The sequence below is a fragment of the Cyprinus carpio genome, chromosome B18 (genome assembly GCF_018340385.1).
Source record: "Cyprinus carpio isolate SPL01 chromosome B18, ASM1834038v1, whole genome shotgun sequence".
In the NCBI taxonomy this organism is placed as follows: Eukaryota; Metazoa; Chordata; class Actinopteri; order Cypriniformes; family Cyprinidae; genus Cyprinus; species Cyprinus carpio.
The window spans coordinates 19202051-19219195 of NC_056614.1; the positions used below are offsets into that span (position 1 = coordinate 19202051).

Consider the following 17145-nt stretch of genomic DNA (forward strand, 5'->3'; position numbering starts at 1 on the left):
ACAAATTGCGAGGGAGGGAAACCGAGAGAGAAAGAGTTAGTTGGTGTCAGTCAACTCACCCTTGACATGTCTGCAAGGAAACTGACAAAGAGTTTCCAAATGTGATTGCTGGTGTAGATCTCCTTCATCTCCACCTCAGTGTCCACATAGCAGTGGTTCACGAAATTTACATATGCTATTTTTACCTGCAAAAGATTTAAAAACAATCAAAAAGGCTTGCTGATCACTTACAAAAATCTAGTTTCATTTATTTTATTTTTTTTGCAATGCCATGAAGTATCTTGGAGTACCAGGTAAATACCATGTACTTTGTAATCATTCAGTACCTTGGTATACTGTGGCCTTAAAAAATGTATTAATTCATTCATTAATACTGTATATTAAAGCATTGTGGCATTTCCATCTGTTTTCCATTCAAGGATCAATACTGTACATGTTCTTGAGAGTTTTAACTTTTAACTTATGATACACAGTAATAGCATCAGCAAACATTTTGTTCTCCATTATTAGACAAATGTCATTAGATAAATTATAAAAGCATCATTACAACAAAATCAACAGCTCTAGCACTTTTCAAATATGTCATGGTGAGCTTTTCAAGAGAACATTCAGGTACGGTTAATGTTCCATCACCTCTGGAATGCAGCCGTCGTACGTGACCACTTTGACAATGTCATCAAGCGGCAGAAGTGAGTTGCACTTGAGCTCTGTATCAACGTTCTTGCCCTCGGTGCAGGCTGCCAGCAGCTCCACTAGGGTGATGTGGTATGCTAGAGCATCATTCTCCTCCCGCGGAGACGACATCATATTTTGCAGCACCGGGAAAGAGGCACGGTCATTGTAGAAAACCAACACATCTTCTCCTCCATTCACCAGCTACAGCCCAAAACAAACACAATGTCTGATTTAGCTCTACAGTCACATAAATTCCATCTATACTGACAATTAGTGGAGAGTGATACAAAAATGAGTATTAAAATATTTTCTAAATTACTGATAAGTATCATAAAATTATAGAAAGAAACAATAGATATAAAATATAATTATTTTCAAATTATATTATTAAATTTTAATTACTTAATATGTGCAAAAATATTATTTTAGTATTTGGAGTATTATAAACATGACCCATGTGTCCATATCTCAGGTCCTTCTCACCTCGTTCATGACTTTGCATTGACATTCCTTTACGTATTTGCCATCAGCTTTCACAATGGTTTGAAGGAAGCGCAGGTACTGCACGTGACGGCCGTGGGTCTCCATGCAGTGCACGAAGTGATGCACCACGCGGTCGCTGATCTCATTGCACAGGTGGTAGTTGTTCCTGAAGATGTAGCACATGGTTTTTGCCTCCAGAAGCTGAGAAAAGCAAAGAGATAATCAAACGAAAAAGCATCAGAATTCCCTTTTAACACCAAATAATCTATTATTAATAGAAAGGACGTGTAATGCTCATTAACAGTGTCCTCAGCTGAAATCAACTCAGTGGTGACGCACCGCAGGGGTGAGGAAGAGGTTGAGGTGTTTGTGCAGCAACGCCTGGTTCTGAGGATTATCTCTGCAGAAGTACTGAAGGAAAGTGTGGGCTAGAGACATGATCTCGTCCATCTTTTCGTCCCCCTGAAGATGGAGCAGCAAGAGTTTGGCAGCATAAGGATCTCAATATGACAATCTCCAGGTCTAGTTTTATTTTACAGTAGCATATGATAATGTTACGATTATATTATGGTTAAACCACTTCTGACTTCTGGTTGTGGAATCTATAAAATACTGAACTGATCATTTAAGCAGTGAAGGAACGTCCACTCACCTTCTCATATGGGATCTGGAGGAGGTCTAGCACTACAGTGTGAGCTCCCATGTTCTTCAACAGCCTCTGCTGCTGCACACGAATCTTCTTACCGGGAGAGCAGAGCTTACTGAGACTCAGCAGGATCTACGTCAGAAACAAAATCACAAGTTTGAAGTTTTCGAAAATGTTTCGTAATTGGAGTTGAGGCACACTGTATGAAAAAGTTCCAACCTCTTTGACGATTTTGTAGTTGTTGGCTTTGTTGCTGTCTATTTGAGGTTTACCATTCCCATCCTGCACTGGGCTCAAGATACCTGCTTCCTATAAACCAGAAATTAAGGTGTGAAATCAATTTATTTAGTGTCTCATAACATATATCTATTTCAATCATGACAACTCTCTGAACATTTTAGCATGGTGATGGATATGACAATGTAAATGTATTTGGTCTTGGCGGACAGATCTTCTACGCTGCTGCTGAATTGCTGCTGCTGTTGGTTATTGCTGTAGTTGTTGATTATTGCTGCTGCTTCAGGCAAGTACAGGAACTTTCTACTGCCAATGCATACGGTAATACAGTGCCATGAGTACTGTAGACATACTGCTGCACAAATAGCATATAAAATAACCCGTAGCAGATCTATACAGGCGGAGCTGGGGAAGGTGGAGGGTTTCAGAGAACTCTCAAAGCACGCTGCAGGAATCTCAAGTGAATATTAGCCAGCCATATAAATGCAGGGCAGTAAGCTCATTGGCTGCATATGCATGAACCAATCAGCTTGTGCCAAGTCGTTTAACTCTCTGAATATCATCAGTTACATTAATGCCCCATCAGCCTGCACCATCTAGAGTTTCATGACTGATCTATATACTTAACTCTTTTATTTTAGAATGATTTATATAATACTATTATATTATATATAATATTTTGAATAAGCTTTTATTTTTCATTTTAAATTTGATTTAAGTATTCATAATATCATGCAAAATACATGTATACTTTTTTTCTTTTTTTTAGTAGTTTAGTAATTCAACTTGGATGAATATTAAAAGTTTTGCCTTTGCAACTAATTGAAATAAAAGAAGTTTTTTTAAAGGTTTTTTAAAAGTTGTTTATATACAGTATTTATATTTTATTTTCAGCTTCATTTCAATTAATGAAATTTTTGCTTTTTGACAATAGCAAAAAATTATTAAAAATGATTACTAAACTACAAAGAAAATAAAACTTAATGTGCATTATGATTAGGACATTAGGACACTATTAGGACAGAATTACTAGTGAACTACTCTTACGAGGGTAACAAAATTAATCCACATCAAACATTAACTGCTGTATCAAAGTCTTACAAAATAAGATGGCAAATGTATTCTCTTTGCTGTATTCACAATGCACTGCAGAGAGGAAGCAAATCTGCTGCATTACAATTTAGCAATAGGCTTGCAGTGTTACTACAGTAGGTGCGCACCTCCAAATTCTGCTCTTTGTTTTGATTCTCGGCAATGTCTTCATTGCTGTAACCTCCACTCTTCTCAACCCAGAGCTCAGACTTCTCCACTGTCAGCCGCAGCTGGTCCAGACTTGCCTTAATCTTCTTATAATTCTCCACATCCTCCTCAGAAACCAGCAACTGGACCTGCAAAACAAACACCACCATTAACTGGCCATTATCACCATCAAAACTTGTGGTTCTTCCATTAAAACAGAATATTTAAAACCTGTGCTATAGTCTCCATACACTGATAAGAAGAACAGATGAGAAGTATGAGTGAGAGTGAGACCTGTTTGAAGGCCTGCAGAACTTCGGCTCTCTGGCTGAAGTGTTTGAAGATGAGCTGAAGAGAGCCAGAGACCAGCGGAGGGTAGTCCTGCATGATGAGGTGAATAAGCACCCGCAGAAACGTCTGACCGCCTTCATCATCAAGGTCCACCGAGCTCCTCTCCTTAGCACTGTGAACACAACAGCACAAGATCTGAATCAGTAATGAAGCCAATCCTAAAATCAAGTGTTAACATAGAAGTCATAAAGACACAGTAGCAAAAAAAACACAGCACACTGCTTCTTTTTATTGCCAGAAAAAAAATTCGAAATAACGGTAAAAATGCCTCTAAATGGGAAAAAAGTTTATTTTCACTCCCAATCAAAATTTAAGGTTAGCAATATTTATGGTTTGCTTAAAAGAAAAAAAAATGTATTAAGCAAAAATGCATTAAATTGATCAAAGGTGAAACAACTTGTAACAAATTGTTACAATTTGTTTTTTTTTAAATAAATGCTGTTCTTTTGAACATTCTATAAATCAAATCTAGTATAATAAGGCATGATTATTGATCACAAAATCAACATATTGAATTTTTGAAGGAAAGAATGATTTCTGAAAGATCTAAATAATGTAATGACTGCTGAGAATTCAGCTTTGCCATCATATGAATAAATCGCATATTAAAATATAAAACAATTATTCCAAATTTTAACAATATTTCACAGTATTACTGTATCGACAGTCTGACTTATTTTCAATCCATTTAAAAAAGGCAGTATCGGTGCTAATAGTGATTCAGGTATCACAATTCAATCATATTTTATACACCAAACAGAAACAAAAACAAACACATTGCAAGAAATCATTCCCTCACCTCCCTGAAAACATATTCTCTGCTTTCTCCGCAATCTCCTCAATGTTTGGCTCTGGAACATACCACAGTAATATTAAAACATACCAACAATAAACTAATCAACTGCATGGTGTGGTTGGAAATGAATTTATTTTACTGTATATTTCATGAAACTCTCACCAGCCATGACAGGAACTTCTGCCAATGAAGCAGAAGTGTCCAAAGTCTGGTCGCCAAACTCTTTTTTATAAATAGACAGCAGATAGGTGATGCGGTAATCAAGACGCACATTCAGAATGAACTATAAATAGAAAAGATGAAATGAAAAAGGATGCCAACATTTAACAGAACCTCTAAAACTATCTTCGACATAAACTTGAGTCTGTGTTGTATAACTGATATATGTAGTTCATTGCAATGCAACAGTCTACAAGGGCATCACCTGCAGAATCTCAATAATCCTGAGCTTGGTGTCCATCACCATGACGTTCTGGTTGTCAGGGAGACAGATTTGCTTTCCGTGGATTGGCTGAGCATCAGGGAGACAGTGGGGCATCATCAAGCCTCTGCTCAGAACCATCTGAGTCACCATCTCACCCACACCGTGGATGGTACGCATGACATTATTACCTACACAAACACAGCCTGAAGTGTTACACCGCTTCAAGGACAAGCAGCAATTATCTTGCAAAACAAACACTGAAAAAACAAACACTGAAGACAGCTTTAAAATGGGGTCTCACCTCCCTCGGGGCTCTTGTTGAGTTTGAACATAAATGTGGAAGTGGGTTGGACAATGTCCAGGATGGCCAGCAGGGTGCGTGTGAGGCACAGCAGCTCATTAAAACTGTAGAAGCCAAAGTAGACCAGGTTACGTGCCAGGTGGACCACCTGTTAGAGCGACAGACAGAGGAAAAGCCATTCAAATTAAGAGAGTGTTAGAGACTGAATCATTAGTATTCTGGTAGAGCTAATGCAGCCAATCTGCTCTGCTCGGTCCTCTGGACATGTCACATAATACACTCAAGAAAAACATCAAAGCTGGCACACAAATACAAAACACACAGACACACGAGCATGAAGTACAACATAAGCTCCGTGTGACTGATTCACTAAAAAGAACTGCCTCATAAGGACTACACTCTTTGCGCTTTATGTTTCTGATGCACTACAAAGAACCAATCCAATTGTTAAGGAATCAATTTGACTTAAAAATAATGGCTAATAAAGTACAGTACACACTTTTGGAATCCAACTACACTGGATGTGCTGTATTTTTCATTCACTAATAGAGTCGAATGAACTATACCAGTCAGGCTGTATGGATGAATTTGATTCACTACAATACATTTTATGGTGTGGGAACTAGACCACATTTGTTGAGCTTTGTTTTTGATTCACTAAATAGAACCAAATCTTTAGAGTCATTTGCTCAGGAATTGGTTGGACTACACTGTTTGCACTCTATAAACAGATTTGAATTACAAAAAAAAAAATCATAAGACTACACTGGTTGATTTACTAAACAGAACTATTCATTCAGGATTCAACTAAAGTATAGCAGTCATGTTGTATGGATTGATTTGATTCACTAAAAAAAACAGCATATACTCTAAGAATCACAGGGTGGGGAATTGAACTAAACAGTTTGCATTGATTCTCTACAAAAAACCAACTAATTTGTTTGGGAATCAGTTGGACCATTTGTGCTGCATGAATAGATTTGAATTATCAAATTAATTTGGCAGTCAGACTACACTGGTTGTGCTGTGTTTTTGATTCACTAAATGGAGCCTATTCCTAAGAATCATTTGTTCAGGAATCAACGGACTACACTAGATTCACTAAAAAAGCAGCTTATAAAAGACATCAGTTCAGGGACTGTACTACACTTTGCGCTGTACGGATACATTTGATTTACTAAAAAAACAGCTCTTTAATACCATTCATTTCAGAATTAGACTCCACTGGCCATGCAGAGAAATTTAACCAACTCACAACTACAGTGAGTGACCAGCACTGACTAGACTAGTTGTGCTATATGAACAAATCTGCATCTTAAAAAAAAAAGTCTATTAAAGTCACCAGTCCGAGAATTGGATTACACTGTTCGTGCTTGTATGGTTTTGATTCACTTTAAAGAATCAACTCTTCAGACTGATTCATTGACTACATTGATCTTGCTATATGAATAAATCTAACCCACTTAAAAAAAAGCTTGTAAGAGTCATTTGTTCTGGAATTGATTACCCTGGGTGCGTTTCCCAAAAGCAACTATGGTTGCAAGTTCCGTCGTTACCAATAGAGTTCAATGGAACTTACTATGGTTGCAAGTTCCGTATTTTTTTGTGGAGTTTAATGGAGGTTGGGGTGTTTGTTTAGAATTGTGGGTTTTGTGTTGGTTGATTATTATTTTAGTTGACAATGTCAGAGTATTTCAGAGTATTTATGGTGTTCTGTACACATTGATGGAAAATTGCACATGTGAGAACCGTTGACAGAACCAAACATCATCTCACCTCAAGGGTCAATTCATTCTTCTCTCTGTCTCCAAAGGGATCAGGCTGACTGACCACATCTTTGAGATATTCATCCACAAAATGCATAGTAGGGGCAAACTTTCTCTTCATGTCCTCTCTGGATGTGTCTCTGAACTCATAGTCATACCTGTTCACCAATTTTACAGTCAGATAAGCTGAACAACACAAAGCAGTCTTATAAATAAAGCCACATAATAGTAGAAGCACTAGAGGCAAAGAGTAGTTTCCATCTTACTCATTGACAGAGATCTTGGAGGGTATCTCAGTCCAGAGGCGCGCATAGCGAACAGGAACCACGGCCTCCTGCGGATCGCGGTCCACATGCATGTGCAGCATCAGACGACAAAATGAGGCACGCAGGTTGTAAGGCAGGCAGTCATCAAACATGCAGCGGAGGATTAGATCTACTGGCAGCTGATTGGAAATCTGATTGATGGCCAGATACTGGCGATCCAGGCACATTTTAGCGAAAAGATTGAGTTGACACCTGAGAATGGATAGACATTCATATGTACTCCAATTTCAAAATAATAAAAGATCCTGCTTGGAAGATAAAACAATAAATAAACTAAAATAAAATACACTATCTTTCAAAGATGTGATTGAACTCTAACCTGTAGTAGGTGATGATGTCAACGTCTGATTTTTGTCTATTCTTGGCATCTTGAGCCAGGTGGCGGATGGACTTCCCATGAGGCTCTTTGTCGTTATCAATCCAGTATAGCCATACCTCTTCATCATCACCATCCTCCTGGAATAAAGATGACTCCAGAGAAGTCTCTGTGTGTGGGATCAGTCTACAGAAACATAAACTCAGTCATATATCTTAATATAATACAAAACGACCTTGTCACTATTAGAGTTATTAGAGTTTCTTCCAATAACTCTGAGTCATTGTTATATACTGTAGCTATTCCCAGGATCTCACTTGGTCTGGATGAGGATGTCTGCGTTGGTGGGGTTCAGCATGAATTTGCAAATCAGTTCCTGAGTGACAGGAATGGCTGTTTTGTTGGAGACGCACAGGTCGGACAAATAATCCAGAAACCTGGGGAAAAATGCACAAGAAAATATACAGTTTACTATGAGACCACCACTAACCAATGAGAAAACAGGAACAAGAATCAAAGCTGAATGTACGCTACTGTTTGAAAGTATCAGTAATATTTTTTCACGAAATTAATACTTTTATTCAGCGAGAATGCATTAAATTTATCAAAACTGACAGTTAAGACTTTTACACTGCTACAAAAGATTTGTTTAAAATAAATGCTGTTTCTTCTGATTATCTGTTCATCACAGAATCCTAAGAAAAATATATCACTGTTTCCAAAAAAGAAAAAAAGAAAAAAAATTTTTTAACACTGATAATATATATAAAAAAAGTTTCTAGGGCACTAAATCAGCATATTAGAATGATTTCTGATGGATTATGTGATACTGAAGTCTGAAGTAACAGCTGCTGAAAATTCAGCTCTGCCATCACAGGAATTAATTATACTTTAAAACATAAAATCTATATTTTTATTATTGTAATATTTAATAATATAACTCATTTGGAATCTAAATGTTACTAATGGGAAAATAAGAATCTTATAAAAATAAAATCCTACTTGGGAAAAAAATATAATACATTTTTGTCTATCCAGCAGAATAGTACAGTACGTGTCTTAAAGATCTCTTATTTGATCCCAATACATTGATTCCAAATTACAGAGAATCCATTTGTTTTCCTTAAAGATTTCATCAGTTCCTTTAGCATTTTCTGCCGGTAGTGGTTAGTGCCAAACATTTGAGTGGATGTCTAAATCTCTGGGTCAGACCTGGGCTCTCGGTTCCTGCGCAGAAGTTTGACAAAGGTCTCAATCTCACGTGCAGTGATGTGTTTCTCTAACAGCTTGCGGTTGTTGTGCAGGAGAGCAGTGATTGTATCTTCAGCCAGGATCTCATAGCCGATTTGAGCCTGCATGATGGAAAAATTCTTGGCTATGTACTCCTGTGAGAAAGAAGCCACATATATTAGTCTACTGGACAACCCTAACAATTCGAACTGATAACTGAAGATGTTCCTTGCCTGATTCTTGCGGTAATCTTGTTGGGAATGGCGCAGAATTCTGTAACACAGTTGTAGCATGTACTTAAATGGAGCATTGCGCTGCTCCCCCATATCTTCCAGTTTCGGCATGGACGACTCTTTAACCTCAGAAAACGGGGCTTTAAGAATTCCAAAGATCTGCAAATATAAAAATTACAGTCACAAATTTGCAGTGCTATTTACGATTCTTTAAGAACCAACTGTTCGAGCAAACCTGTGCCAGGATGTTCTGCTCTCTCATGAGTTTCTGTCTCTCTCTGTTAGGGTTCGAGATGACCACAGACAGCACATCCTGTCCGTTGTTCGGCACATCGCATACAAAGAAGACCAAATCCTCCAAAAGCTTAATAGTAAACCTAAATGTAAAGAGTAAGTATGTTTTTAATACTATAAATGCATAATAGTGATCTCATTTTACTTCCTTGGCTTGAAAGTGACTTCTGTGTGAGCTGTGCTTCATACATTTCTATGCTATTGACAATGGACAATGCTAGTGTGATACATTTCTATGCTATTGTCAAAGGCCTTCAGTAAGTGTGACGTATACCTGCGTTCATTTGCTACTGCGAAATTGCTGTTCCTCAAAATATGCACAAACATCTCCAAGACCTTGTTGGCATCATTGGCAAAATCCAAATCTCTGACTTCTGACAAGGGGACAGAATTAATGGAGAATGCCTCCTTGTCCTCCTTCATGTGGCAGGTGCCGATCTGTTCAAATAAACAGAAAAAAATTACACAAGCTTTCATTGAAAAGACTAATTTTTCTTCAAATAAAAATAAAGGAAATAAACAACCTTGAGCATAACGGGTCGTTCCTCCTCAACATCAATGGGAATGTTAGTACTGGTCACCCAAGTGTTTGTGCACAAGTTCCTGAGTCTCACATAGGAATTCCTAAAAAGGACATATTTTCAAGGAATCAAACCCATGACCTTGCAGCTGTTGGCATCATACTGATTTTTCGGCTACCCAACAGTACATTTGGCATAGTCTGGACTCCTATCCCATTGACAGCACTTAATGGGGACTTGAATAAAAACTAATCTGGACAAACGGTTTCATAAGTATATTTTAAAATCTAAATGGTTGCTCTAAAAAGGCTTTGTGAGTACTTGAATGCACTGGGAGCACTTGTTCTACAATCATTACTCCCTTTCACACCCTTACTGCTGCTTTTTCACACCTACATCTCTTAGCTTGCAGTTCTAGCCAATTTTGGAGTTTGTTAAACAAATAAATGCAAAATCTAAATTGAAGTGGTTTTCATGATTAAAAGTCATTTTAGTGTACAGTAACAAACCTGGGAACTAGGCAGTCTGCCCGCTGTAAGGTGGTGGCATCCAGTTCAAAAAGAGAGGCAATGTCATTGCCATGGGGCACTGCAACAAGGGTGTAGGGGATCTTGTCAGCCTGCCACTTCTTTTTAGAGTACAACGTGTCTGTGTTGGTCTGAGGTTTGTACAGAGAGACAGGGGAAGTTCACATTGGTGTATGAAAACCCACATAACAATGCAAGTAACACTGAGTCTGCATGTACTGTACCATTATTACTGGGTTTAAATATACTTATTTGTGATTACAGGTTCCTGTATGTAATTTTTTTCTGAATCTACAGAGATTTATTTTATTTTTACATGAAAATAAAAATTACATATTCATGGTGAAAGTACCTCAAACCATAGTTATTACTGTTAACAAAAATTAAGATTAAAACCTTAAAAAAAAGTTATGCTACTAAATTAATGCTACTAAAATATGAAAAATATTTATTATATTTTAGCCAGTTGCCAAGCAAACGTTTCTCATTTTCACTGATGTACTAAAATAACTAAAACTGAAATAAAAATGTATTAAACAATATAAACATTAAAAAACAAAAAAATACAGAAATGACAAACAAAAAATGACTAAATGGAATTAATTAAAATTAAAATGGAAAACATATCGAATTTAAACAATGTATAAAAACTACAATAGTATATCAATAATAGTAAAATAACAAAAACTGCCCCACTGGACAATAAAAAAAAATTAAATACAATAAAATAACCTATTTATAGTAATGCACTTCCAATGGAAGTCTATGGGACAAAGTATTTAAAAGCAAAAATGTGCAACTCTTATTTTTGTTAAAGCTCTTTGCTGGCATTACAAGGTCATAACAGGATTTGAAGGTTGACAAGATACGATTGCAAGAAATTTGACTAATCTCATGTTGAAACTTGCAGTGTTTATGTCTTGTTGCTCTACTTCCATAAAAGAATGCATTTGAACATTTATTCAGTTCCAGTGTTAGTGTGCTACTGTAAACATATCTTTACTCGTTTTTAAAAAACTGAAAACTGTTAATCGACAGCATTGAACCTGCAATTCCTACAATGGCCACAGCTCAAACAGATCTTGCAAAAAAATACAGAGAAAAACCCAGAGGTCATCTACAGTGAGGATATTATTCAGGACTGCATCTGTGGCACAGACTGTTTTCACCGGAGCTTTTTGATGGAGGGCTATTTGGAGAGCAGCATTATAAATTCTCCTCTGCTCTGAATCTCTACAGCTCCTCTGACTCACTCCTCCACTGAAGCAGACAGCACGTCTGCCTGACTCTCACGGGGCACCCCCAGATTCAGACATTATGTAAGGAGCCCCCTCTGCGAGTGTGTGTGTGCGCGCGTGTGCGAGTGTGTTTGTCTGTGAGGCTGCTGAAGCAGAATGCTAATACAGCTGAAAGGTGCAGTGAGAGATACAGGCGGAAGAAAAAAAAAAATCTCCGGAGAGTAGGAGGACGGGAGTTGTGCGAGTCTGTCTGTTGCAGCGTGAAGGAGGGGAGAGAAGCAGATTACGTAATAGCGAAGTTGTGCAGGAGAGTTGAGCTGAGCCGCAATGCTGTGTAGATGAGACAGAACAGGTTCTGTTTACTTCAGCAGAGCGAGTCAGACACAAAACTTCAAATACAGTTCAACACAATCAGCAAATGTGATTAATACTTCAAAGATAGTGTCAAAGTGCAAACCGTGGGGGAAAAAATATAAGTGGATTCTGAAGAATGGGAAAAGGATCTTCTGTGGAACTCTGCAAGCTTAGATATGACTCACACGGGTTGGCATCCAAGTGAGGTCTGACTTACCTCGTTTTTGGTGCTGATACTGTCAGTACGAGCTTTGAAATCAGGATTCACCTGAAACAGAAGCAGAAATGTTCATGAAGGTCTTATGGAACACACACAGACACAAAGGAGGGTTGTTACATCATTTTTATCTTGGACAATAAGCCATCTGTCTGCCTTGTGCACAGTGGATGTCTGTGACTGATTCTACACCACTGTGACAATAACATTGAGAAGGCTGCCACCTGCAGCCCATCTTCTGCACTTTTAAAAGTATAAAAAAATAATGGTAAACCTCTTTTATAGTTTAGAAGACTTGACTATAAAGTCACGTGTACTCTACCATTCTAAAGTTTGGAATTGGTAAGATTTTTTTTAATGTTTTGGGGGGGGGGGGGAGCTTTTTTTTGGGGGGGGGCATTTATTTGATCAAGAATACAGTAAAAAATAAAACAGTGATATTGTAAAATATTATTATAAATAAAAAATAACCATTTTTTATTTTAATATACCTTAAAACAAAATCTATTCCTTTGATGGTAAAGCTGAATTTTCAACAGCCATTACTCTAGATTTCAGCGTCACATCATTTTAATACAGATTGGTGTTCCAGAAACATTTCTTATTATTAATGATTTTAATAAAGCAGTTGTGCTACTTAATATTTTTGTCAAAACTCTGATGCATTTTAAGATTACAAATTCTTTGTAACATTGTAAAAGTACTGTCACTTTCGATCAATTTAATGTTTTCGCTGAATTAAAGTGCTAAATACTACTGTTAAAAAGTTTAAATATTCATTTTGTCTCAGCTGTTTCTCCAAAATCCCTTAACAGAAATAATTATTGAAATAAAACGAGACTACTCTTGACATTCAGTAGAAATACAGAGCTCTGGACCCTTTTCACAGTCTGTGATGACATTTCCACAGTTATTAACATCGCAAATCTATCTTTTTTTAATTACTGCATTTTTATAACCCTATACTTTGTGTTTTCTTAATTTAGCATTAAATTTAAAAAAACGGGTTAACACTGCTGCCTAAGTGTTTCAAAACAATGGCTGAGGAAGTGACTGCAAATCTGACTTCTTTCTCTCTTCTGTGCAACATAATAAATCTCTTCATTTTTATCCTCTTTTGGAAAGTCGTAGAAACACTATCGTGGATTTTTTTTAATTTGCTATTGGGGAACGTAAAAATTATATTTGTTGTGACGACTTCCACTTCTGAGAACCCTGGAAATGGGAAGAGTGTCCATAAAATTATTTAGAATATTAAAGTTCAGATAATTTGGTGTTGGGAGTGTTTGATGAGAAATATTTGAGCTGATATTAAGATCTCCTTAGACTCCTTGCTGTCTACAAGAAACAATAGAGATCTCAGAGTGAACTGCTAATACATTCTGACATTCTTATGATATCAGCATTTAGATAATGTGTTATTGATTTCAGGGTCAGCTGAGTAAATGCAGCTAAATCACCGAAAAGTGGCGCACCAGTGAGTTTACTATTCTAGGAAAGGCTTCATGTATGCAGCATGCAAATAGATGTAAACCACAGGCATTCACAAAAACCACAACATGTCAAACCATATAGTAAACAGCTCTTTAACCATGACTGGATAATGCAAAACAGGCAGAAGGGAAAAACTGGATGAGTTTCAGGGAAGGACTAAACAATGTAGACATGGAATGCACACCTCCGCTGCAAGATAGTGTCCTGTGGCGAGGTGTTTGAAGCGAAACAGGCTGTTCCACTGGCCGGCTCCTCCTCTGCAGGGGTCATAGTGGACAACCTGATGCAAATGAGACAGGATGAGAGACTCCAGATTAATTCTGTACAGCATGACATTGTTTTAACAACTGAGTAAGAACATATACTACCGTTCAAAAGCTCCGGGTATGATAAAGGTTTTTTGTTTTTTATAAATTATTATTTGTACTTAGCCAGGACAAGTTAAACTAATTAAAATGACAGTAAATAAATGTATAATATCACATAAGGTTTTTATTTCAGATAAAGGCTGTTTTTATGAACTTTTCATTAATTAAAGAATCCTAAAAAATTTTGTTTTCACTAAAAAAAGTCTTAAGTGTCAATTTCTTCAAATTCAGATTTATACATAAGCTTTCCATTGATGTATGGTTTATTATGATTGGACAATATTTAACCGAGATACGAAAAAAAATCTGGAATCTGAGGGTGAAAAAAAAAAATCAAAATACTGAGAAAATCGCCTTTAAAGTTGTCCAAATGAATTCTAAGCAAATCATATTACTAATCAAAAATTAAGTTTTGATATATTCACGGTAGGAAATTTACAAAATATCTTCATGGAACATGATCTTTACTTAATATCCTAATGATTTTTGGCATAAAAGAAAAATCGATAATTTTGAGCCATACAATGTTTTTTGGGTATTGCTACAAATATACCCCAGCGACTTAAGACTAGATTTGTGGTCCAGGGTCACATATTATGCTGCACAAAAGTTTTCAACATTGATAATAATAAGAAACAAAAACTGGAGTAATGGCTGCTGAATATCCAGCTTTGTCATCACAGGAATAACTTCAAGTTATTCAAAGATTTTTCAAAAACATTATAAAAAGCCTCATTGACCCCAAACTTTTGAACAGTAGTGTGTATCCCATTTATAAACCAGAAAATGTTATGATACATTTTACTTCACTACGTACATATAGATAACTTTAAGTTTGTGAATAAGAAAAACATACAGTACGTACCTCCACTTCCCATAGTGCTTTTGAACTGGTGGCGGAGGTTGCTGATTGGCGGAGAGTGGTTCGTAAGAAGACATACTGCTGCTTTTTGTACTCATCACAAGTAAGAAACTTTTCTTGCTCGGCATGAAACAACCTCACCACATCCCCCTGAGTGAATCAGAGAGAGAGAGAAATGATTAGAGAGATATTATAAACCACATTCAGTACATCACTCCCCACATATTTAATAAACTCCAACATAAGACTCACCCCTTTTAATATGTCATCTCTGTATTCACTGAATTTCATGAAAAGAGTGACCTTCCAACTGGTGTTACAGTTCAAAGCATTAACCTGACAGACCGGAAATACAAAACACACATCTTTATTTCCATAACTTGTTCATGACATTTCTACTTATTTCTATTTGTGACTGAAATCGTAAACTGGTTTGACTGATTAACTGAAAAGAACCAACTCAAAAAAACAATTAATAACATCACAAATTAAACATTTCTTTTACTTTACATACAATATATTTATATTTTAAGACATTTAAGGTTATTGCAAATATTCTAAAAGTGCATACAGATGATTTTTTTTTTATTTAAAGTAGTGCTGTCAAATAATTAATCATGATTAATCGCATCCAAAATAAAAGATTTTGTTTACATAATATGTGTGTGTGTGTACTGTGTATATTTATTATGTATATATATAAAGACACACACATAAGAATATATTTTGAAAATATTTACATGTATATATTTAGATTCATATAAATTATATAATATATAAATATTTAATATTTTAAAATAGAAACATAAAATTTTTCTTTAAAATATACATGCATGTGTGTGTATATATATATACACAAACACAAAGCAAAACTTGAAAATCCCTATAGAAATTTCCACGACTTGTTCAAGATTTATGACATTATATACATTTTCTAAGCCTGGAATCCTAAAAGTTCTCTCATATTTCCAGGTTTTCCACCACCATGGGAACCCGGTAATTCATACAGTGCATCTCATTATCTCATTAACAGTGCTGTTGAGAACACAGCTGGTGTCTGACCTCTTTGCAGCCACGGTTATCCAGGAGTTCGATGTTGCTGGCGTGGAGAGGCTGTCCTGCGTTTACAGGCATTAGAACCACTTTATCTCCAAGTACCACCTACAAACACACGCACATATATAACACTGCATTCAACCACAGAGGTTTCTGTTGTTCTGTTTCTGTTGTCAACAATGAAAGAAACCAAATGACATCACATCCTGTGACATGCAGAGTTTGGAAACTGGTGTTTTAGACACATTTATACTTGACCCCATGAAATCAGTAACCATGCCTTTTTTTATGCTAGCATATTAAGTAAAGGAGTCAACTGTGTTAAAAGCAAATAAAAACATAATGCCACTGATCACAAATTCAATAGAACTAATCATTTAATTCCATTAATTTTATAATAATTGATTAAATAATCATTTGTATGTCAACGAAGTTGAACATACGTAAAAGATTTACATTTTAGATGCTGTCAATACGTCAATATTGCATGGTTTCCTGATGTGTATGCAAATGTAAGTAAATGCACATGCGGTAGAACCACACTTTTAAAATAAATACATAAAATACTGAAATAACGTTTTTAAAATACCTTAGCTAGTGTTAAGTTTAGGATATGAAGGATAAAAAAAGAACTTAACTGAGTTAACGGAACAATGAAAATTTGAATGAATGAATGAAGAACAAACTATTTCTACATCACCTATTAATTTATTAATAATATAGAGTCTACAATTTATAAACTATGAATTAACTATAGTTTGATGTATATATACTTTATTACTGTATTCACATAATAATGTTACCAACAAAATAAAGGCCATGGGATATTAAGAAAGAAAAGTATACTGCCACATGGGAAAGAAAACTGCACTTGTCAAGCCAACTCATGGGGTCATTAAATAGCAGATACTAATGAAAAATGACAGAGAACTTTTTTATACACACAGATATAATATCCATTGCATGCTTAAAGAGCTAGTGCAAATGCACAGTTTGTGAAAAACATGTGAGTGAAGTGTGAACACACAACCAATCACACTTAGAACTCAAGCCACTGATGTCAACAGTGAATCTGAACCTATTTGGATGCTATTTAATAATTCTATTCTGATTTGGAAACTATTTGCATTCTAGATCTGATTGTATTTGGATATCATTTTAATAGTTCAGGCTTGAAAGAAAAAAAAAATC

General features: G+C 36.1%; 1 protein-coding gene across 2 annotated transcripts in view; it reads right to left on the reverse strand.

Annotated features, from left to right (window-relative positions):
- LOC109051794 (inositol 1,4,5-trisphosphate receptor type 2-like) overlaps positions 1 to 17145 on the reverse strand; it is a 78203-nt gene that overhangs the window by 50324 nt on the left and 10734 nt on the right. For both annotated transcript variants that reach the window (XM_042744221.1, XM_042744220.1), the window contains exons 6-32: positions 15961 to 16059; positions 15151 to 15234; positions 14902 to 15048; positions 13853 to 13948; positions 12175 to 12225; positions 10348 to 10496; positions 9842 to 9941; positions 9592 to 9755; positions 9259 to 9400; positions 9024 to 9182; positions 8773 to 8945; positions 7878 to 7997; positions 7564 to 7746; positions 7185 to 7436; positions 6929 to 7076; positions 5153 to 5300; positions 4852 to 5039; positions 4590 to 4710; positions 4431 to 4482; positions 3575 to 3743; positions 3262 to 3429; positions 2024 to 2113; positions 1811 to 1936; positions 1498 to 1620; positions 1159 to 1359; positions 634 to 876; positions 60 to 185 (exon numbers count right to left, since the gene is read on the reverse strand). In XM_042744221.1, coding sequence (XP_042600155.1) covers positions 60 to 185; positions 634 to 876; positions 1159 to 1359; positions 1498 to 1620; positions 1811 to 1936; positions 2024 to 2113; positions 3262 to 3429; positions 3575 to 3743; positions 4431 to 4482; positions 4590 to 4710; positions 4852 to 5039; positions 5153 to 5300; positions 6929 to 7076; positions 7185 to 7436; positions 7564 to 7746; positions 7878 to 7997; positions 8773 to 8945; positions 9024 to 9182; positions 9259 to 9400; positions 9592 to 9755; positions 9842 to 9941; positions 10348 to 10496; positions 12175 to 12225; positions 13853 to 13948; positions 14902 to 15048; positions 15151 to 15234; positions 15961 to 16059 — 3822 coding nt within the window. The remainder of the gene's footprint in view (positions 1 to 59; positions 186 to 633; positions 877 to 1158; positions 1360 to 1497; positions 1621 to 1810; positions 1937 to 2023; positions 2114 to 3261; positions 3430 to 3574; positions 3744 to 4430; positions 4483 to 4589; positions 4711 to 4851; positions 5040 to 5152; positions 5301 to 6928; positions 7077 to 7184; positions 7437 to 7563; positions 7747 to 7877; positions 7998 to 8772; positions 8946 to 9023; positions 9183 to 9258; positions 9401 to 9591; positions 9756 to 9841; positions 9942 to 10347; positions 10497 to 12174; positions 12226 to 13852; positions 13949 to 14901; positions 15049 to 15150; positions 15235 to 15960; positions 16060 to 17145) is intronic.